The sequence below is a fragment of the Platalea leucorodia genome (genome assembly GCF_965183815.1).
Source record: "Platalea leucorodia genome assembly, chromosome: 3".
Taxonomy (NCBI): domain Eukaryota; kingdom Metazoa; phylum Chordata; class Aves; order Pelecaniformes; family Threskiornithidae; genus Platalea; species Platalea leucorodia.
This window is the reverse complement of record NC_138825.1, coordinates 11,804,059-11,828,521: the sequence shown is the minus strand read 5'-3', so window position 1 is coordinate 11,828,521 and position 24,463 is coordinate 11,804,059. Positions and strand designations below refer to the sequence as shown.

Here is a 24,463-nt window from a genome sequence, read left to right as displayed (position 1 = left end):
GTAAAATGTAGCTCTGCATTAAGTAACTGGATAGGATTGCACATGCAAGCAGTTGTAATTTAACTCAGAGCATATTATTTAAAAATAGTTGCCACCAGCAGAACAGTAGCCAGCTGACAAAAATAAAAGTTCTGGCTTCCTGAAAACCTTTGTTATTAGGACAAACCATCTGGCACTGTAATAGCACCGAGTGTTATTGCCTTCAGCCTCTTATCTTTGGTTGTTAGCTGTCTTTAATAGAGTTTAATATAATGGAAATTAATTGACCTCCATAACTTAATTGATGCCATTTCATTCAGTTTTTTTTTCCCTCCCAGCATATTCTTCATTCTCAATTGATACTGCACTGTCATATTGGATTTTTTTCACGTGAAGTTTCTCCTTTCTCGTTGTTTTGCATTATCTATATTTGAGTCAAATTGCTTCTTGAATCTTGACAGGCAGCATAAATGAACTTTTTCTGGTTTAGCTTAGGTGTGGTGGCAACCTGAGACTAGGCTGGAAAGATTGCCTGAATAAAATGGCATTGAATAAAGTGCCATAAAATGACATCTTGTAGCTGTTCAATATCTTATGTGGTTCCACATACTAGCATAAATACAAGATTAATCTGCATTTCTGCCAAATTCGTGACCCATACAAAGCTGCAACCCTGAGCTCAAAGATTGCTATTCTGAGCACTGTGGTCTATACTTAAGCAATTTTTCTTATGTTTTCCAGTGGCTTGAAAAATAAAATGTAATAATATACCAAACATGATGAATTTAAAGCCTGAAGATGATACAGTTGTGTGTTATGTTATGCTGTTAAATAGTAATATTTCTGCTTCTGATGTGTTTTCTGTAGACCAGAGCTGAGAACTAACTGGACTGTCCTTACTGGGAGTGTAGTGGGTTGGCAGAATGGCAGGCTGAGCATGATGGACGCCAGGCTCTATAAGTTTATTTTAATATCCTGTTGTGCACTGCCCGAAATAGGAAACTGCCAGGTCTGGCTCTGAGGGCTTTGCTTGCTATAAATAAACAAACTTACTAGTTTTCAGATATTTTCTTTAAAGGCTCTCAGTTTTGGCATATAGTTTTAATGATTTATACCGTAAGAGCATTTTGCTCAGCAAGCAATAAGATGTGGGAAACTCTCTAAAGGTTTGCTCCCTAAAGCAAAAAACCTCCCACAAAACGGTCACCAGTTGCAGGAAGGCATAGCACAAAAATCAAAGAACACGTACAATAGTCACCAGATCAGAAGTAACGTTGAAAATTTTGTGAATAATTATTTCTCTTAATTTTGTCTGTAAAGTAGATCCTGAAATGGAAATTAATTATACTTGCTTTTTTTCTGATGAAGAGTGAGAAGTTACTTGGAATGAGAAATTTGTCGGTGCTTTCCACATTTAAGGGCTAAGTAAATTCAGAAAAGAATACAAGAAGAACACAGAAATTAACTGCCATCAAAATCTGTCTCTGACAAAATCTTAGACCTTTTCACCTCTCTTCCCCACCGCTGGGTTGTTCCCCACCCCCCCCACTATTTGGGTATCCTCTGTCCTTTAATATATCTTTCCCTGAAAATGAGAAGCACAAGACCCAAGAAGTAGCTAATGTTGCTGCGTAAGGAACTGTTGTCTGCAACAGAAAGGTGAGACCAAGGGAAACTGTATGGTCAGGTAATGTGGGCAGCAGGGAAAACAGGAGCAGAGAGAATGAGCTGTAGCTGGGCCAAAGTGGAATACGAGCGAGGGAAACGCTCTCGTAGAAGTAGCTGCACTAAGTGCCAGAACCGTGAATGATCAAGCCATCGGGTGCTTGCTTCCAGGGACAGCCACGGGAAGGAGCGTGATGAGTTAGGGGGGGTTTGTCTATGTATCTGTCAATGAAAGGACAAAATGGAATATTTGGAAAATAACCCTAAAAAACCTGTCAGCAAAGAATTAGTATAAAGTTTATGTGCTTGTTGTTCCATGAATCATCTGTATAAATCTTCCCCATAATTAGTTTTAATTCATATTATATAACTTTAATTATATGTTATAATGAAAGAAACTCGTTTATTAGGAAGGATTTGAGGTATTAAATAAATAGTCTGCATAAATAACTAGTAGGGAGGCTGTTGAGGAAGGGTATTATCTCAAAGGATATTTGAGATCTGTGGAACAATTTGGGTGTTTCACCTGGACTTGGTTGAAATAGTTCTGGCTTTAATGCAGCCTACTCCATCACTACCTCTGCGTCCCTTCTCTGCAGTCTCCCCTTTGGATGAAGCAGTCCTCTGCTGCTTCATGGAAACCAAGCTCGCTCTTTTTTTTGTATTTCTGTAACTCGTACGTATTGTGCAATACTTTGAGAAGTAGCTTAGCATCTTTTCAGTTCGTTCTTGGTAATGTCTTAATGGGTTTTTTTCTTACGTCTAGTTCAGTCTCTGGAGGTTTGTGTACAGGTTTCCTGTGAAGGGTCTGTATTGCAGAATCGGGAATTTGGCTGAGCTACTAAAGTGAGCAAGTGTAAGGGGAACATGGGAAGTGTGAAGTCGGTTATGAGGGAGAACATGGGGAATTTTAAAGGCTGACCTCTTTCTGCATTACAGATTCCACTTGTCTTTGGTCCACCACACACAAGTGTTGCTTTGTAGTTGATGAAAATTCATTATTGGTCTTAACACATGTGCACTGTAACTGTACGCTTCCTCAGAGCGGCTGTGGTAGGCATCCCAAATTATGAGTGGTTGCCTGAGCTGGCGGCAGGTTGTGTAGACAGACCAGACGTGGGAACATTGCTGCTAGTTTTTGGGCAGATGGGAACAATCTCAGAAGAATTTGGACCTCATTTGCCTTGAGGATTTCTTGAGCGTGGACTTTTCTTTGTCACTACCACAGGAAAAATACGGTTGAAGTTACATCCTTAAAAAGTTGGCAGTTGTGCTGGTGTGGTCATGGCTGTTCAGCTTTTTATACTTTGGAGCCAAACCCTTTCAGAAATTAAGAGGATCATGTCTATCTTCATCAGTTATATTCGAATCACATTTTCTTGATATTTTCTTTGCAAGTGCAAGCTTGAAGGTGTTATTTTAAATGACAGTTGAGTTTCTGGAACTCATGGTGTGGATAGCCATGATTTGGTGAGACACAACTGGGTAATCTTCAGTCTCATCTCGCACCCCCCTGCCCCACCCCCCAAGCAAAACTGCTCTATGTTCTATGGCACATGCAAAACTTTTTTTTCCTACCACAACAAAAATGCCACAGTTTTTAGAAATGCACCATTCTTTTGCATTGGAAAAATCTGTCTCAGTGCACTGGAAAGTGGTTTTAGGTTTGATTCTGGTTGGTTGGTTTTTACCTGACAGGCAAAGGTGAGTTGGAGTAATGGGCTGTGGTTTAGAGCTGATAGTACATAGATTAGAAGAAAATGGTTAAATATGAAATGGGTTTTGGCTATGGAGTATTTCATCTGGGAAAGCCAGTTGTTTGGGTCAGATTGAATGCTTGTGCTGCAGAATGATCTGTCAAGTCATCTTTACTTCAAGTTGCTGAGTAATGCCAAAGATGCTCATCACTATCATAGCAGGGAAGAGCTCTCACATTATCTTCCAATTCAGTATGAGTATATATTAACAAGTAATCTGTAACTCAGTTTGATTTGAAACTGGGTGTGGTAGCACAAGTAATTGTATTTATTCTCCCTGTCTTCTGTGAAACACCCACCCTGCAGCACCCTTGTCCCATTGCTAGCTGGGAGGCTTTTCAGAGGTTATAAAGGTTCTTAACTTGTCCTCTGATGCACAGTGATGAGTAGCTGAGCATGCAATGGCCAAAACAATCCTGGAGCCTGCTGACCCGTACGGTGAGAGATGGAGACGGCTCCTGCATGGTGGTGCCAGCTGTTAGGCTGAGCTTTAAAATTCAAAAGGAAGGAAATGAAATGGTGTGGGACCACCATCTCTCAGCATCTGAATTTTTCTGAAAACTTTAAATTATGGCAGAGTTTAATCCATCCTGTATAGTGTGTCCTGGTGAAACCCCTTGCAGAACACTAACTTTGCATAATGCTGGTAGTGTGCTGCAACCACTTGATGGCACCCTTTGATTTGGTACATACCTCATTAGCCCTAGCATAGTGCAGTGTAGCTGTAGTATTTGTAATGGAATAACACGTAAGAACTAAAGACTGCAAGGTATCTGGTTAATGTAGAGATGAAATGAATGAAACAGCAAGGCTAAGCTTTCCTGACCCTTCATGAGAGAATAGATGAAAAAAGGAATAATAAGCTATTGTGCCGAAGGGAGATGATGAAATTCAAGATCCACACACATAATCTCTGGCTCAGCCTCTGAAATGTTAATCCCTGGGTAGAATTATTTGAGCTGTAGATTGCAATTTATCATCAAAATGGCACTGTGTCAAACAATACTTCTTGTATGTGTGATGTTTAGAACTATCCAATTTTAATATAAAATGGTTCACAGAGCACTGTCTAACATTTAAGTAGCAACTCGTTAAGCTCAGGATGTTTTTGCTCGTTTCTGTAGACCCGTGGTAATCGTGTAGAGTTATATTCCGTAGAACGCTCTTAGGGTCCTTTGCTAGCCATATAGTAAGTTTTAGGGAGTGATCTGTTTTGATCTGGGCAGTGACAGGTGACGGGACTGCTTGATAGTAATTTTAACACAAAGTGGTCCGGGGTGTTTATTTTCAGGTGCTCAGTTAATTTTTACAATGAAGAAATCTGCCAAAAATTTGCTGATGGCTTTAAAATCCCCAGGAGTTGAGATTAATGTTTTGCTAATTTGTGTGAACAATTATTTTGAGGTTACAAAAAATATTTTCTCATTATGGTTTACAAGCTGGAACGCCGTTCAGGTTTTTCTTTCCTTGCTTTTAAAGTATGCCAGTAGAGGGAGTAGAAAAATTATCATCCCTGTAAGGACAAAATATTCCACGCTAAAATTCAGCCCTTTCTCCTTTAGAAATCTTACTATTTCATACTGTAGTCTGTTACTGAAAGTAAAAGATCCAGTACCCTGAGAAAATGGAATTAGGATAAGATAAACACAGCCCAGATAGTTTCTCAAATGTAGGCATGTGTGAAACAGCATAATTATTAGAGAAGAATATTTAAATCCAAAGATATATTTAGAAATACGAATTGCACTTTTTTTTCCCCTAGTACTTACGGCTTGTTTGAAAATCACCCTGTAACTTTTTTGTTACAGCAAAACTCAACGTGTTTTAGTGCCTGCTAATAAATTCATTTCTTTGCGTTTATTTTTAAAAGCGGCCTCTCTATAAAGGTGCAATTAAATTGTGTGAGGCATTCGCAAATACGAAATACTTAAAAACAGGGGGTTTCGTTGCAAGTCTTGCATTTTTTGCTTGAGAAAGGTGAGAGGCTGAAGGAGGAGAAGGGAGGAAGCGGGGTGTAAACCCTGCCAGCCCGGCAAATTCATAATTCCTCTGTAGAAGTTGTTTCAGAAGGCACTGAGATTTGAAGCGGAAACTATTTGGTGATCTTCCCGTGTTTAAAAAGTCTCTTTCAGCGTGGTGGTAATTAAAGTGTCCTCTAAAAATATGCCAGTATCAACAAGAGATTTTGAAAGTCTTTGGCGTGTTTGGTTAGCAGGTATATACCCAGCGTTTCGGAATCGTAGGCCTGACTGAGCAGTCATGATGGCTGTGAACTGAACTATGAAGGAGACATTTGTCTTGGAGTGGGACCTTTTGTGTTAATCCTTCCAACCTTTATATCGTAGCATTTCGTGACGGTATTTAGACAACGAATAACTTGTATTGTGCGCTTGTGATCCCTCTCCATCAGAAATGAGTGTCTGTGTAGAATAAGTATCAGTGTTAGATAAGAATTATTAATTTATATTTTTCCTGCACTGTGGCCTTTTTTTCCTCGGAGGCTGGCACCTTAGTAGCACATGTAGTTTCTAGATTAATATTTATAAGTGGATACTCGGGAGATGAACGTGATTACATTGAGTGTGCAGCTGTTTATTTGTGCATGCAGTTGTTTTCTGTGCACCCTAGATAAACATGTTATCAGAGTATATCTGAGCACAGATATTCGTGTCTTAAAATTGCACATACCAGTGAAGCTTCACCACTGTCTGCCCAGCCCAAACACAATAGGCATAGAGTATATAAGCACCATCCCAGAGTTTTGCTGCTTTAGAAAAGGTATTTTTCCCCTCTGACTGGCATTTGCATGTCTCTCTGGTGTGAGTTGCTACATCAGATTGCTGTTTCTGGTTTTTGCTGCTGCATCAGCCTTGGTATTTTAGCTGTTCGGGCTTGCACTCGCTTCCTTGCTGATGTTCTGTCTCCTTGTTAATTCTGTGTGTTACACTGAAAACAGGCATGCTTTCAGAAAGTCGGTGTTGGACAAAATTACACAAAGGCATATTTTTGTGCTAATTTGTATTAGATGGTTAAAGGTTTTGCAACTTAAAACCAGTCATCCCTTAATTGAGTCTATGGCTGTGGTGGTTTTTTGTTAAAAATATGGTCAAAACTACTACGTGTTTACTAGAATCAAGAAAGTTACGTTTCATTCTTTCACACTGCTACGAAAGTGTTTGTGTTTGATAAATGGGAAGTTCAAATTTAGTTTGGTAATAACTTTTATACCAGGTATTTTGACCCCTGAATTATGTATGAATTTGAGGACCAGATTTGATCAACTTAGTAACACTAAGCTATTTAAGTGTTTATTTAAACGTCCATTACATATGAGACACTTGATTAAGATTCTTGTGTCCCGTTTTGCAGCATGGTGGCAATTAAACAAACATAAAATTTGTCTTTAAAACAGAAATTGTACAGAAGCAAGTCACAACAGATCTTGACAGTGTTGTTTTGCGTTCTGGCTGGAAATGTTATGAAGTAGTCTGTTAAAGAACAGCTTTTAATTGTGTCCACGCTGTGTACATGGATTTCACTGTCAAGCTTTTAAAAATTATTTTCTTCTAAGTAAAGAATTTGAATTGCTCAATGTAAAAAGAACAAAGGGGGTTTTAGCTTCTTGTCTCTGTTTTTTTTTTTTTTTAAAGTAATTCTACTGTATTTTAGAGCTGCAAATAGGGAAAAAAACCACACGTTTGTGTACATTGCGTGTGGATTTTTTTAATGAAGCAAAGCTAATGGCTGTCAAGCAAACTTTCTTCTGAGCTTACTGTGATACCAGGCTTCTATATTTCTTTATAAGGAGTGTACTAAAAATAAATAGTGGTAATCACTCTGTTATGATTTTAACTTTGAATTTATCTTTCGAAGAAAACCCAAGTTTAAGTGCCCAACCGAATTTTGACTTGACAACATCAAACCTGAACAGATTTTTGTTGTGCACATTGTGAGCTTCTGCATTCCCAAGCTAATTGAATGTAGTGTCACGCAGGATTGTAGCATTTGCTGGTGAACCTGGACAGACAATAATAATTACTACATCGAAGCTTGTTTTCTGTGCAGTTGAAGCACAACAGTGTACCCTTGGTTTTGTTTAGGATGGATCTGGATTAATGCTGGCTTGCAATTATTACTCACAGGGCATTATCATTTCAGATCTGTGCATCTACTTTTAAGGTACGCCAATTGCTGTAATTAATTAAAGTGCTGCAGATGCTGCTGGTTAAGCCAATTTAAAGAACAGAGCGTGAATTTCCAGTTATGTGAGCTAGATAATGATAATGCCTTAACGTGGTAGTCGCTCTTGTGAGCCAATTACCGCTCTAGATAGCTGAAGCAGGTCTGTGGTTCACTGTCTCTGCCTTCGTCCGTTCTGAGAATACACGTCTCCTTTTTATGCCTTTTACTGCTGAGTAATCTTGGTTTTCCTCCCTGGTTGTGGGGTGGTCTGACTGACAGCTTTTACTCTTAATAAGCTTAGAGGTAATAATCCAAGTCCTGTAGGTCACATGTACAATATGTCTTTTAGTTTCATTTTTTCCTGCTCTAGTTTTGCCAAAACGTCAGGCTCCCTGTACTATATGAGTGCTATTGCTAACTACCTGGAACTGAAGCACTACTTTCTGATAATTGATTAATGCAGATGTCTTGTAAGTGTTTTTATGTTACAATAATTGTGAGATTAAGTCTGCTTATGTTTTGTTTTTTGTTTTTTGTTTTTCCATTTTTCTTTTATTGTGGAATATTTTTAAGTATGGATGGATCAAATATTAAGTTAATTAACACTGAGATTTTTTTCAGTTCCATAAGTTAGGTTAACTTCACAGCCAAGAAGCAGAGAAGAAAATATTTTCATTAGAGAGACTCTGTATTTATTAATTTATTCTTGTATTTGTCTTAGATGGCAACATGATATGTTAATAAATAAAGCATTAGCAATGCCTTTGCTTTTTGTACACATGTGAACTTGTTTCTAGGGGAGCTTTAGAAATGTTGACAGCACTTGTGCCTGTAACACTCCAGGAATGTTCCTGACAGCTGGAATGTGGAGAATAAAATATTTTAAAAGAAACTATAGAAACTGATTATTTGAAACTGATATTTACTTGTAACACATACTTTTGTGAATTATAATTTGTGCAAGTCTAATAATAATAATATATGTAGGTATTATAAATAAATGGGAAGCTGTATAACATGTGACATACTTGCTGTTTGACTTGCCAATGCCCAATTTCAAGTTTCAGGCTTAGATTAGGGAGACTCTGTGCCATGAAATGTTTCTGTATTCTTGGAGTCAGCTATATGATTGTGTCAGGTATATTTGAGTAGGGCTAATAACACTAATAACCTCAGGAGTGGCAGCACCTTAAGACCGTGGAGTGGCTGAACCTTAAGAAAATGAGTGCAGCTGAGTTCACATGCAAAACGGGGAGAGAGTGGAATTTTCCTAGAATCGGAGCAGAGAGAACAGGTTTGCATCCTGGATCTGTAAACATAAAGCCTTAAAGATTTGGGAGAGCTCAGAGAACCTGGTGTAGATGCACGGAGAATGGGCCTGGGAGAGAAACAGGGGAACATTGTTTTGTAGTGGTTGAAGCTTGGGCCCAGACAGAGATGGAGGAGGAAATTGTCTGCAGAGGAGAAGGAGTCCATAATTTCTGAGAGGGGGCAGACGAGAACAGAGTGCACTACTTAGATGTCTCTGGCCTCATTCCAGAGAGTGCAAATAAAGATAAGAAAGTGCATGTGAGCATTTATCGCTTTGTCCTTTTGTGTGCTCTTATGTGACCTGAAGCAAGGAAAAAAATCTTTTCGGGGAACCTTAAAAAAAAAAATAAAAAAAAAAAAATCTTTGTTTCACTTCAGCTATCCCTTATCTGCAAGGACGGGGAGCTGAATACACACAGGCTGGAATGGGAAGAGTGAATCTCCATAAAATACTGGGGAGCCTGAAAATGCAACCACATGTGATGACTGAACCAGTCTCAGTTTGCTGCTGTCAAAACAGGTGTTTTCTTGCTCCTTCCTCTCTGCTCCTCACTTCGTGCTACTGCCCCTTCAGTCTGCCAGCACTGGTGGTCACCTGGCCTTTGGAGAGCTCATTCATCTCCCTGACCAAACCAAAAACATTGTGGGTTTTTTTTTCCTGGATGAGTTTTCTGCTGGTTTAGTGAGAGGAACTGGGTTGTGAAAGAAGAGCCAGCAAAGTGCCAGGGCTGGTGCAAGGCAGGAGCATGGGGCTGGAAAAGTGGGATGCAGGTAGGAGATGAGTTAGGATTCAAACACCATCTGATCAGCCACAGTGTCAGGTAGGAGTTGTTACCTTGTGCCTCTGGTCTGGATGAGGGAAATGAGGAGAAATGGGTGTTTCTGGGAGCCTTCGTACTTCTCATGCCCTGCAGGAGCTCACCAGTTGCACTGCAGCACAGCTGCTCCAGATTGGTGTGGTTGCCTTTGCTGGCCCTTTCTTGCCCAACCTGCAGTGTGTCAGCGCTGCAGGGTCCTTCCTCCAGACAGGTCTTGGGTGCTTCAAACAGCTGCCAGCTAAGAACCGTGTCCCTTCACAGGGAGCAGAGACTTGCTGCTCAGAGACCATGCTGTAGCCTGCTTGGCTCAAAACCAGCTTTCCATCTTCTCCTCTCATCCAGCACTGTGGTGTTTCAGGGGTGCCCCAAGAAATCACCTTCTTCTGTGTGGAGCACTAGCCATCCTTTCTAAACCCAACTTGCGTCAAATTTTCCTTGGTTTGGGCTGTTTCCTGCCTCACGTTATGGTAGGACTCTCTCTCCTTGGTAGTACGATGAAAACCCTAAGTTCATGCTTTGTTTTTGGTGATGTTTAAGACAGACACTTAATAGACTTATTTCTGTGACACAAAGGTGTTAGCGGAGGTGTTATTAAGGTGTGATACTATCAATCTTTGTTGGAAATGTAGAAAAGAATGAGGCCACATTGCCTGGATGAGATTTGTGGCTTAGAAGCTGTTGTGGCCAGACCTCCTCCTAACCTGAGTAAGAGCTGCACTTACTGCTATATAGTTACACTAAAAATAAATCCCCTCTTGCAAAAGTATGCATAATACTCTGTGTGTGTGTGTGCGCGCGCGCGCACGTTTGTTTTCATGTGCCATAAACCCCGAGATAGAATCTCCTGTTTCATAAGGGCTAATAATTTATTCCCAGATTTAACAAGGTGCTTAATTGCATGGCTTTCTTTAACTTGATTTAATTACAACTCGATCATGTGTTTGAAGTCAGGCATGCGCTTAAATACCTTCCTGAACTGAAGTGCATCCTTTTTGGTGTCACTATATCACTGTTTTTAATGGACGTGGAGGAATTATGGGCCTTATAGATGAGCATTTACGCACATGTTATCCTGTCGTAGCTGGAGTCAGTAACACCAGATCACGGCCAAACTCTCAGTTACAACTGGCTATAAGTTTCCATAAGACTTCTCCAATACACCTTCATTTTCATTATATTTTTCGTGTAATAGGAGAACCACCCTGTAATTATGATTTGCTGCCTGTCCTACTTAGTTTTGCAGTCTTTTTTTTGGCTAAGTTTTATAATGCAAGTTATGTTTAAAGAAATCAAATTGTGGGGCAGAATTTGAAAATTCCTTTTTATTATGTTAAATATGCAATAATTATTGCTGTTTGTTATGGTTGCAGCAGATTACCTTGAGACATAAAGTTCTTACTGCCCACTACTTGGTGAGAAGAAAAAAAAAAATGGTGTATTAAGTTTTTTGCAATTAAAAATCTGGAAAAACTTGTTTAAGAAAATGTTAGCCCAAGAACACGCATCTTTTGTCAGTATAATATGCAGCCCTGAACACGACTCTCTTTATCAACAGTACAGTGTTTCATATTTAATCAACATAAAATGAAGTGCTTCCCTCACATGAATGTAACACAGATCAAGTCTCAGCCAAAGCAAATAAAAGAATGAATGCTTTGTTAATCATCCATAACTAATTTGTGCATACACAGGAAAAAATGAAATCTGTTTTTGACAAGACCTTTTTCATAGAAGCAGCAAGGGAGAATTGAACATGTAATGTGCATTAGTAATAGTGAATAGCAATGGGGAGATCTGAGATGTTTGCCTGGGATGACTTCTATTTCTTGATAGTAACAGCATTTAACAGAAACCCAAGATAAGAGAAGGGAGGATATTTTTTTAAATCGTTTGCCAAAATATAAGATGACAAACCTGTGCTGATGCAGACATGGATGGGTTCTTGTATGCCTTGCCATATATTCATAAGTATTGCAGGAAACTGCCACATATCTCTGTGACAAACTCAGCTAATAGATAATACACAGTGAAGAAAATGTTAAATGCATTGCTTCTTTGCACAGGGAATATGATTGTGTTGCTCTAGTGACAGTGTGGTTATGGTTGACAGAGCAGCTTCATTACAAGCCCCTGTTTTGAGGCTATTGCAGCTTTAAAAAAAAAAAAAAGCACCCGTTGGACTGAAATTTTTTATGCTTGTCAGCCTTGAGGTGAATTTTACTTTAAGTGCAAAGTTAGAAGAAATCCATATAGCTGTTTCCCTGGTTGAAACAAGTTTGGAGGGATGGGTAGGCTTTTAAAACGTTGAGGTTTATATTTATTGCAAAGCTGCATTTTGGAATGCTTTGCATTTGTCCTTGCTGCTAAAATGTAGATTATGTTGTTTATATATATATATATATATATATGTTTATATATATATATATATATGTAAAATAAGTAACTACACCTCCACCTTACACTATTCTCAATTTTGTGTGTGCATAGGGTGTGACAGCTGAGATGTCTTACATGCACGAGCATGCCCCTATTCTAGCTTCATGCAGATCTTAATTTTCAGCTACCTCCCTTTTACCCTAGTTATATACCTACCCTTTGCCCCCTGCTTCTTCCCGCATACGTCAGATTCAAATCGCACGTCAGCGGTACGGCATTGGCTAGATCCATTGATTCAATATTTCTTTTTCTTCCTTTGCTCTGTAGAGGGAAGTGCTGCACACAGGAACCATCACTTGCAAACCACGCTGCTCTTAGGTGATAGCCTGGAGCAGATTTGCATGTTAAAGTTGTCTCACTGAGTTTTTGTCCCTGATAGTGAGCTGCAGGTTTGGATAAAAGAAATAGTAATAAGTGGCACAGGCAAGAGAACTGTATGTTTTTATGAAGACACTCACTTGAAGAGCCAACTCTTCCAGAGTGAATTTTGTGATTGGTATCATGGCTATAGAGCTGTAAGAGTTATGGTGGTCTTGCAACGTGTCCTCCAGGGTGGTAGCTGGGAAATACAGTGAGAGGGAAGGGGGGGGAGAGAGAGAGAGAGGGAGGAGCACCAGCAGGTCCAATAATTTCTCTGTAGTTTGGGGGACTTTACCAACTGTGTTATATCCTCTTGGGATTATGTATTTTGGTGGTTTTGGCGCATGCTTAAAGTGAAGTTGTGAGCAAGAGGGAAGAGAAGAAAAAAAGCACAATCATGAATTTAATAATGGAGATACATTGGTGCTCCAATAATAACTAAGATGTTCACTTCAAATAACATCATGTTGGGTTTTTTTGAAGTGGCCTTTTAGCCTAAACCTCAGATATTACCAGTATGATAAATAATTTGACCCAAGGGCTCTGGTTCTGACAAGGAGAACGGTCACTGTGTGAGCATCACTGCTCAGCACACAGCCGTCAGGCATTACAGACCATACATCCATTCATTCTGTGCTTTTCAAGCTAAGGTCCAACTTTCAGTACAGAAACAATATAACATCGGAGTCAAAATCTTCGCTTGACAACATTAAGAGCTTTTCTGTGTCATAAGTCTGGCAAATTTTGTGTCATTTAATACTGTGCATTCACTCTATGGAAGTTATCCTCAGATAATAACAACTGGTTGATGATACACTGGTATCTTACAAAACGCATTTAAACAGGTTTTATCTATGCTAGATAATTAAGTCTAGACAACGTTATACGCCGTCTTAAAATATAATATTTTCTGGAAACGTGAATGAAAGTATATAAAGGTCGCTGGAACAGTTAATTATTTGACCTCGTTTCTTCTTTAATGAGTGTTACCTCAAACTTGCTTACTTGTTGGAGATTACAAAGGAGCTGAATAATGTGTTTACGTTTGCGACACGGTTTAAATAATCTGGAGTTAATTCTGGGGTCTGTATCATGTATGTCTTCCTGCATGGCATTTGTTTCCTCAGCAGAAGGCTTGCAGGTAGGCAAAACCTGATGTACGGAGCTGTAGACCTTTCAATGACTCTTCTTAATATTATACTGAACTCATCTTAAATATACACTGCTGAGCTTGACGTGTTATTTCAAACCCACCTTTTTAACATCAAAGATTCTGGGTCTTTGTATTGAAGTGACACCAACAGAGAGTAACCAAATGTAGAGCCTAGGATGTAAAATGAAGCTGCAAGCAACAGAAGGGCTTTTCATGTCTGAAACCAACAATAAATAGGTAACTAGTTTACCTGCTTTAAAAAAAAAAATTCTTATTTCACTAAAGACTGTCTTCTGTCAGGGGACACTAACTGGACATCTCTCTTGTGTAACTATTTGAAGGTTTAGTAGCACTGTTCATGGGATACTTCTGCATAGAGTGGGTGAGCAATAGAGTGAATCATAAAAATGGAGACTTCCTGCCAGGCAAATTAGAGCTAAAGTGCCAGGCACTGGTAGGTGAGCTTAGATCTAGATTTTATAACAAGTATTGCCTATTATTTTAAAAACAAAAGCAAAAAAACAGAAAACAACCTGTGAGACCCTTTAGTCAATACATGGAAAAATGTGGAGCTGTGAGTTGCTGAGCAGTAAGTAAAGTCATGGGTATCAAGTCAACTCCACTGTCCTGCCCCTGGAAGGAGGAGGTCTCACATAATAGGTGTTTCTTACTCCAGTTTCAGCTAAAAATTTAGGAACGAACTTTATCATCTGCTGTTTCTCTCCTTCTAGCATTAGGTAAATTATCCGTATTTCTACTTTTTTTTGAAGCTAACTACAGAAATACTACACAGTCATGCAATGAACTCTTCAGAAGCAGGGAGAAAAATAAACCCACACCAGGAGGAATACTGTTTGGAAGTGCCTAGCCAAAGCGGAGCACGGGAGTTGCTCACAGAGGTGGACAGCACGCTGTGGAGGATCCGGCTCAGCAGCACAAACCTCGCAGAAAATGAAAGACACTTATTTTCTGCCAAACTGCCAGCTCTGCATGCAGCACCTTTCCCAACAGCCAGCCTCACCTGCCATGTATCAGCAGCGGCTTAAGCCCAGACTTCTTTAAATCTGCTCCTTTGAGAGCAAAGGTTTGAGGCTTTAAACAGCCAGTTTGCAATAACAAGTTTCTCTCCCAGCTTTGGCGAAGCCTCCGTGAGCTTGTGTCCTGTGTCCATGGTAAAATTAAAATTCTGTATGGGAGTTACAGTAGGACTTACACTTATAGTCTTTGCTGTCTAAAAAATGATTTAATCTGAATGGCTTTTGCTTACTGGTGATTTACGTAGTAATACACGCAGACTTGCACATAGCTGCACCATGTACCTTAGCAGGCCCAGGGGAGATGGTCATGCAACTGGCTGCTACGGCATTTGGGGCCAGGAAAGGGATAAACAGTCCCTACCATGCAATGATCCCAACAGGAGAGAGCAAATGGCTGCAAAAGGGAAGCAAAATACCAGACAATATTAGGGCATTAGTGAGCTCAGCATGTTGTGATCTAGGTATTGCAGGAAAGGATGTGATTCTTGTCGCTGCCAAGTGATATGGGATAGTCAAGTATTCCAGGGCTCCTGAGTAGTACAACACAAGCTGTATCTCTGCAAACACAAGCAAAAATTCATGTACTTTACAAAGCTATAGTAATGTTTGCATAGAGCATAAGGACAGAAAGAGTTTAGCAGGTGACTGAAGGAATCTAACAGTAAATTTAAACCTGTCATTAATGGAAAAAGAGAAACTTGCACAGCATCTCTGGAGGAAGTGATCTCAAAGAGCAAGGAGGAAAAAGGCTATAACTACTAGAGCAAATGTTTCTCAACGTCAGTTATCAATCTCATTGCATCCTTCTGTGGGAGCGTGTTCAGGAAGCGTTCCTGTTATACTAAACAGAAGAAAGCAATGAAAACTTTTTAAATGGACACTTAAAGCAGTTACCCGCATCCTTTGCAAGGTTGAGTATTTCAGGGTTCAATAGTTCTCTGCTACTTATTAAAATTGTCCAGCTCACGTGTAAACTTTTTTCTGTTGCCCTTAGTAAGCATCAAGCCCACTTTAAAAGAGGATACCTGTGTCTCATACACATGGTCTATTAATAAATTGCTTGACTAAAATTTTGGTCAGGCACATTTTCTGCCATCTGTCCAGTAGTTGTCTAAGCAGCTTAATAGTATTTTTGTTAGCAAAGCAGGACCTCCAAATTTTTTTGGTGGTAGTTTGCATAGTGTAGATGAATTACTTCAATTTATTAGGTATCATTTCACTTTCTAAACTTCCTATGTGATGTTAATCTCTGGAGATTTCCAGAGACTGTGAATGCAAAGGATTAGTCTGTGAAGATGAATGGTCTGTTGTTACCCACAGCAGGTCACTTGAGCATACCCACAGGTATGGTTTTTGGTCAGAAAGAATTATTCGCTACATACCTCAGCCTCTCAGGGCACTGGTGAAGTCTCACGGGGCTATCCTAAAAGCAGACCGTAGGAAGACAGTAGCTGTAGTAGGATATTGTATTTTCTTTTTGCTTACTGAAAGTATAGTCTCCACTGGTGCTGAGTAAGAAAGTGTGTTATGCTTCCAATATAATGATTCATTAATCTGTATGTGCTATAAAACACATCATGTTGGTGTTGTTGAAGTGGCCTTTTAGCCTACACCTAAGATATTACTAATGTGATAAATAATTTGACCCAGTCTGGCAAGGACAATGGTCACTTCATGAGCATCACAAATAAATAAGTATATAAAATAAAATCAAGTGTGGCTGTTTCAGCACTTACATATTTTTAATTTCCTTCCTAGTCCTCAGGTCTAGGGCTCAGACTTTTCTGGTATGTGCAGAATTTTTTAAACATTAAATTCTCCATTCAAATGCATCATAATTCTTAATAATGTTCTGGATACCTTGAACCATTATTTGCTTTTAAACAAGTTTTCAGCACAGATCGTGCTGCCTGCATTCGGTCCTCCAAATCTCCCATCCGACTGTCTAAATTATTTTAACTGACATAGTTTCTAATTTACTCTCTCCAGTTGAGAGAGCTCCCTGTAGCTTGTCTATTTTAGCATTTAATTGCTGTATACTCTCACAAATTAAATTCTGTAGTGATCCATTTTGCTCTGCCGGTGAAGCAGTGATCTTTTCATCTAAGCAAGATGGTGCTTGCAACTCAGCCGGCAGGGCTGGCATCCAGCGGCGGGAGAGGGGGAACTTTCCGATTCCCTCTCCCGCGGTGTGTGGTGGCTGTAGGGACGGTGGGGTTTGTGCCAGCGGACAGCTTTCCTTCAAAACGTTCTCTATTTAATACCGAAGCAAAAGGAAAGTGAAATCCTCAAAACTTTCCTCTCAATGGGTTTTTATAGCTAGAAAAATAGCTTCGTCTAATTATTTTATGCCCAAGTGTGCAGAAGAATGCTCCTCTTTAAAATCTGCATATCTTTGTGGGCTTTTTAGCGTTTGCTTTTATAAAATGTGAAAAGGCAGCCTCTAAAAATATTACGCTGTACGTCTTCCTTTTCTGGGAGAAAGATAGTCAAAACTCATTGTTTCTTTTGACAAAATAACAATATCCAATTAGGAAACTTGTTGTCTTCCCCAGTTAGGTCTTTTTTGGATGATGTTTGTACATTGCTTATGCATCGCTTAATATATTTCTATTAGGGAGGGAGAGGGACCATTTAGTATCTAAATCATTAAGAAGTACAGTACTTTTTGATCTAGTTTCTGCTGAATGGAAATATTTTACTGTGTTTTCTCAAGATGTGTGTATCGAAAGGAGGACAGTTGAGTCTCGGGGAATTAAAGACTACGGTGCAGCAGGGGTTGAAGGTCTGTATAGGCAAGCTGAGTTCAGTTGTGTAGAGGTAAAATATATTCTGCTGTTTTCTGTGGAGGGACTCTTTCCCCAGCCCAAATAACCCACAGGAATGTACCCCATGAACAAAATTTGTCCAATATTTTGATTCTGTGTGACTCTAGAAGTGTGAAGCCAGTTTAACAGAAAATACAAAGCTGTTTCTTATTTATTTGTGCTTCTTATATTAACCTTGAAGAAGACTTACCAGGCAGTTGGCAATTACAGGACACAAGGTCATTAAAAATACATTTTTAAGGAAAGAAGGATGCATTAAATTTGCATTATTGCATTATTGGGGTCTCCTTTAAGAGTCTGAGTTCAAACCTTTCATATGGAGGTGTTAATCTTTTGACTTGCTTCATTCAGAAGAGAGTTGGGCACTGTTTCATAGTGCAATGTGACTGTCTGTCATCTGTGATCATCATCATCTGAGTAAAAATGGGCTGTTTGTTTTGCATGTGTGGTACAGATTATCTGGTCTTAGTTCCTTTGTTAGAGTATTTTAGTCCTATTTGCTGTGAAAGGTCTGCTTTAGTAGGGAAAAATGGGGATAATTCCTAGAAAAGGCTAGTGCATCCTAGCCTTGCTTCACATTATTCTCCTTGTAGCAGGAGATCAGGCTATGTGCATCCTTTGCATCAGGCAGGTCTTTATGTAAGGGTGGCACTTACTATATAGTAACTTTTGAGATGTCTGACACCACTCAGAGCCATGAATATTGTGGAAGAGAATGATGCATGGTTGCAGTATTGACAAGACAGACATCTGTGTGACAAGTGAGTCTTGTCCTGTAGCTGTGACTGTAAATCAAGCTTCATTGGTTTCATTTGAACTGATTGCTGTTTGGCCAGTGTTAATTTTCCCTTCTCTCCCCCCAAATTTGTAATATGATGGTAGTTTGAGAGCTTGTGGAAGTAACTTAAAATGCTGTAGAGGGATAGTTTTGGGAACTGCTCCTTGAAGACCCATCTACAGCTATTTAAATCCCTGCTTGCAATGTATGTCTGTGTATGTACTATAGGTCTTCTGGCTTCGACAGAGCTCAGTGCAAGGTGCTCCCATGCAGTGAGAGCTCATCCCAGCCTGGCTCTGCACTACTTGCAGCTATGTGGTTTCTGATTAACTTGAAAAAGAGCAGGATTTTGTCTCTTTGGGATAGGTTCCAGCAGACTTGCATGTTGCACTCACATATCCCCGCTAGCTCCTAAACCATGGGTCCTGATGCCACGTTAAAAGCAAGAAGTTGGTTAGAAACAACCGCATCAGTAATGGCACCAGCAAGTTGCACCTCTGCTGGTGTCTGAGATGACAATGTTTTTAAAGTCTGTACAAACACATACAGTGTACTTAGAAATTGGGAACTACCTAAATTCATTACTACTAATACTCTTCCATACTAAAAAGGAATGCAATTTCTATTGATGTACGTAGTATTGCCTGCTCTACATATTTCGTTGTTTGAATTCAGAAATCAAAGTACTCCAGGTTATTAGGAGGTCTTGTTATTTTCTGTATTCATCTTTATTTTGCTAGCTTTGAGCGCCCCCCCCCCCCAGTATTTTGCCAGATTTCGTAAAGTACCAGGATACACAAGTACCAGCCAGCTGGTCGGCATAGTGCAGAGCCAGGCACACACCATATCCTGCCGCTTCCCCAGCTGTGAGCAGCGGATACAGCTTGGTGCAGTGCACAGGTAGGGTTATTTCACCCAAAATATGGTGTATGCTAGGGGCATTTCAGGGACTAAGGGGAGTAGGAGGAGCAGTGTGTCAAGGGGGATGGAGCTGCTTGTGAGAGAAAGGCATAAAAGTTTAGAATACAAAAGCAGAAATTCCCCAGCAGAGTAGAGTATTCTGGAGAAGTATTGCTATATGTTTGTGTGTGGTTTTTACTCTTCTTTAAGTGAATTATAATGATCGCTTTGTCAACGATATGCTTTGTAAATAATATACAGGTTTCTCAGAGCTTTTGATTGACCCAGCACAGCCATTATACTGTTATTCAAGAAGATAGGCTTCAGTAGTTCCTGCTAACATACCAACTAGTTCTTTTTTTAATCATTTATTGGTGTTTTCTGAAAGAATGCCTTTCTTTCTGGTATGTTGCTTCTCTTGCTAGAACTATACAGTAGCAAACATGAAACAACAACAAAAGATTGTTAACCAGTATTCCACATATTATCTTATGAACCAAACAGTGCCCATTCTCAAACATGGTAGTATGTTTGAGCTGGAAGATAACCTAGAGGTATCTGTATTTTACCCGTATTGTAGCTTATCTTCTATCTTTCTGTAATATTCAAAATATCATCGTTGATTTTATTTGCATAATGCATTTTCTTTCTTTAAAAAGTAAAGAGTTTCCAAATTACTGATTTTTTTACCGAATGACCTCCATCTTGATTGTTAAGTGTGCTAAAGTATTTTGTCACCTCTCTATTATCACATGGATCGTTTCCCTCTTGTGATTTCAAAATTGACTTTTCCATGCACCCTTTCACAAAACGTGATGTGGCAACTCTGGCAGTCACATGTATGTGAAATACCTGGAGGGATAATTGAGCCTTATGCATTTTAAACTTTGATTGTATAGTTAAAATCAGGGAAGTTGAGTAATTAAAAGATTTGCATTGGGATTCCTGCTTTACCTTCCACAAAACTCCATGTGCTCGTATGAGACACAAATAACACCAGATCAGACTTTTACTATTAAATGGATGTTAGTATCTTACCAAAGTGTGCTTCTGTTTGAAATAACTCATTCCAGCCTACTGCTGAAGCTGTTCCTGTATACCCTGCTCATAGGTATTTCTCTTGGATTATTTTGTCTCTGCTGGTTAAAAATGATTTATTCTGCACAAAAATCTCTCTGTGGTTCTAGGGTAACTCAGATTGTGTTATACAAAGCATGTAGGGTTTTTTGAAGAAAATGTTACAACCTTTGTAAGAAGTGGTTGTTAGCATGTTCTGACATTTAAAAACAATTTTTTAAAAGTTAGTTGTATGTCAGAGTAGAAAACATAATACATCGTGAAATCAGTCATGGACCTAAGCACCTTGAGAATATCCTTTTCAGGGTCAAAAAAGAAGTTTCCCCCCCCCCTTTACTTATATAGCTAAAACCATATAAGGCCAAGCTTATAAAGCTTAAAAGGAGAAAACATTGCAACACTTCCAACACAATTTTCTGGGAGAGTAGGAGGATGTACTTAAACTCTCATGTTAAGGAAAATAAAACTTGTAAGATCAGAGACTGTCTGTTTTTGTTTGGTTTTATCTTCTTTTTTTAATATGATAAATTTACAAATTTGGATTTTTATAGGCAATTGGAACCTGAAAACTCAACTTCTGTCTTTGGCCCACAAAAAGATTATGAAATTAATTCCTTTCTCAGAAAGACTGAACTTGATTGCCAAATATGTCTTATTCTTCACAGCACCTCAGGATATTTAGTGCTAAGAGAATCTTCTTGCACATGGCTGGCTTCTCCCCTTTGTACTGGCACACACCTGCCTGCACTCTTGTCTCCCTCCTCTTCTACGCCAGCTACCCCCAGCAGGTTTCACAAGGAATTGCTGATGATGATCGTCACTGGGAGAACTTCACCTCTTCCTGATTCAGGTCTCTTATTCACTCTCTGATCCAGATAATCTGAAGCTGCAAATGGCAAGATGATCATTTTTACAATAGATAGATATTAAGTGAAAATGTAATTCCACATCATTCCAAAATTCTCCTGCCTTGATATCTGCGTCCAGCTTTTGGATGTTTGCAAGTTTAATGCTCTGTCCTTCACTTCAGATTCACCATTGGGTTGGCTTTGCTTGTTCGCTTTGACTTTTTTAGTAAAATCACCTTGATAAAGAGGTGATGCACCTCAGTTATGTTATCAGATAAGATGGTGTGTTTGTAACAAGAGAAAGTGGCTCTGCCCTCAAATATTGTTACTGCCTCAAATTCTGTTTCTCGGAGTCATTGAAGCGTGCTTGTGTTCCCTATGATACCTCTCAGGGACCTCGTGGGAGATCTGTGTGTTGCTCTCGTAGCATGGGGTGTAACAGGTGAGCCAGCACTGAGAAGGCATTGGAAGTAAGGAAGGAAGTAATCTAGGTCTTTGTTAAATTGGGGATGTTTACAGCTGCAGGGAAGTGATTTTCATAGTCACTGCAAAGAACACGTCAGAACATGGGCATGGTATGGCTGATCAGAGGTTCATCTGGAAGGCTGCAAGCAGGTACCCATGTTCATGATTTCTTCCCTATGCCTGTTTCTCACTGGGTGTAGATATACCTGATCTTTTTTGGGGTGTTTGCATTGATGAAGGGGAATGAGGGCATGACAACAGACATGCATCTTCTTTAAAAAGGAAAAAAAAATGCGAGCTTTTTTTTTTTTTGAAGGAAAACCTAATTGCATAATTTGGGAATAGTGAACAAATGAAGAGTCTTTCCACATATTCGAGTTACGTTGCTAAGTATCATTTCAGTAAGAATAACACTGATAACCATAATGCGGATTTTAAAACCAGCTGGGGTATAACTGGTTTTTGTCTGCAAGCGTAAGTTTATCCCAAACGATTCAAAGAAGAGTCAAGTCCAAAGTGTGACAAATGTTTCCTGGTCATTATAGCCCATGGGTGGAATGTTTGCCTTTGGCCTGACTGCAGGTGAGGGCATATGCAAGTTAGAATCGTAGAACCATCAAACAGCCCAGCCTGGAAGGGATCTGGAAAGATTGTCTGGAAATTCACGGGAAAGGGAGCTTAGATGAGATTATCTAGCGCCCTGTCCAGTCGCATCTTGAAAACCTCCTGCAGTGGCGACTCTACCACATCCCTGGGGTGGTTGTTCCAGTGACCGATTGTTCTCGCTGTAAAAAATGTCTTTCTTATATCGACACGAAACCTCTCCCAGTGCAACTTGTACCTGTTGCCCCTTGTCTTCTCCATGTGGCTCCAAGTTACTTTGTAATTTCTGGTTGCTCCTTTTCTGTTTGGCAGAAAAGCACATGCACCAGAATTGGCAAGTAGTTTTTACCATGCCAGTTGCATAAATGTTTGCACACCACATTATGTATGCCAGTTTTCTCTAAAGATACTTAAAAAAAGTAACTAGAAGAGGTTTAAGCAAACTTCCTTTCTGTTCACCTTGACCACCATTTTCACACCATAATGTGAATATTGAAAATTTAGCTTTACGAAACAAGTTGCTGTTAAGATGCAAACTGCTTCCCTACGTTTACCTGGTGAACAGGCTCAAAAGAAGTGCCATGTCTCTTATGTTGCTTTCTGAACAGGTGCCACAGTAAATCTTGCGTTTGGTATAATGAGTTGTAATGTTTAGTTATGCTAAAGGTACGGTGCAATAACAGATTATTGTTGTTCATATCTGTGTAATAATTGAAACTCCCTGATCATACTTTCCATTTTACACATTGTCAGAACCTTGGACCTTAATCTCACTCTTTGATTGACAGTCGTGGCCAGGGAAAGAGCACTCATATTGTTTGTGATAGTCACATCTGTTCAATTTGATTCAGTTGAGAGTATTTGCATATTCTTAAGTATTTCTTCTGAGAGGGCCTAAATCCTTCTCAAGTGTTTGATGCATTTTTGAAATTCATTCATAAGGTATCTACATGCACTAATAGTTCTGTATAATATTGCTGTGCATAATCTGACAGATAAGGCTAGTTTTTTAAACGAGGTATTCTTTGGGGATGACATATTACATTCTGACTTATTCTACTGGGCGGAAATGTCAAGTACTTTGAAAAAAGATGCTTGAATGTTTTGGTTGAATTAGTATTCTTTATTCAACACATTGTCAACTGCAGTAAAATGTAGTCTTTTTGTGAGAACATTTTTCAAAAGAGTTAACAGCAGGGCTTTTTTGTTTTATTTTTGTTACTGGAGCGTTATTGCATATTTCTTTGATGCTGATGCTGATATTAGATGGAACAAGAGAGTAGATTCTTAGATGCATTTTAGATTAATTTGTCTGAATTGTTAAACTGTGAGCAACACCTTTATTTTGAAATATAACCTAGGCTTTTATCATTCTCTTTCTTGCTGTTCATTTTTTTTTCCCTTGCAAAATCTTTATCAATATTTTCGGAAGCATTGTCAATCTTAATTTCAGAAACCTACCACTTCTAATAGTACATGTACAACACTAGTGAGAAGTACCGTTGCTTTGAAAAATATTCAGGTATTATATTTGAACATTAAACACAGATAGCAGTTCAACATATTAACTTGATGGCCTCATACCGTTACGTAAAGAAATATATGCATAATTGAAACTGATATCTTCCATAGGTTGGTCCAGGACTATCCAAGTTTGGACAAAACTAGTCCAGATTGCTATCAGAAGAAATGGAGATATATTCCCGCTTGCTTAAACGGATGTGTGCTGTGGATGCTGCTATAAGCTCAAGGCCTTAAAGACCTAGGTTCTCAGATGGAAGACCACTAATCACAATGAATAACCTTTGTTTGGTTTTTTGTGGTTTGTTTTTTTTTTTTTTTTTATGTTGCACTAAGCAGGTGTTCAAAGAGCTACCATTAGTGGCTGACCTAGTTTAAGAAATGGGTTTCTGTCTCTAGAAGGGACCATAGCAATCCTTGCTGCCTGCGTACTTGCAAAAAGAATGATGCAGATTTAATAAGTGTATGTTTTATTTTATGCACACACAGGTTTTAGTGTAACAGCACCTTTTACGTTTATTTTGTTTTTCCTTTGCTTTCAGGAATCTCCTTCTGGACGCAGAAAAGCACTTGCCACGAGCAGCATCAACATGAAGCAATATGCAAGCCCCATGCCTACACAGACAGATGTCAAGTTAAAATTCAAGCCTTTGTCTAAGAAAGTGGTATCTGCCACACTACAGTTCTCTTTATCTTGTATTTTCCTGAGGGAAGGAAAAGCCACGTAAGTTGTTGGGGGTTTTTT

The 24,463-nt window shown here is 39.2% G+C and overlaps 1 protein-coding gene across 1 annotated transcript in view; it reads left to right on the top strand.

Moving 5' to 3' along the window:
- EHBP1 (EH domain binding protein 1) overlaps positions 1-24,463 on the top strand; it is a 226,218-nt gene that overhangs the window by 61,459 nt on the left and 140,296 nt on the right. Inside the window, exon 6 of the mRNA XM_082306310.1 lies at positions 24,261-24,442. Coding sequence (XP_082162436.1) covers positions 24,261-24,442 — 182 coding nt within the window. The remainder of the gene's footprint in view (positions 1-24,260; positions 24,443-24,463) is intronic.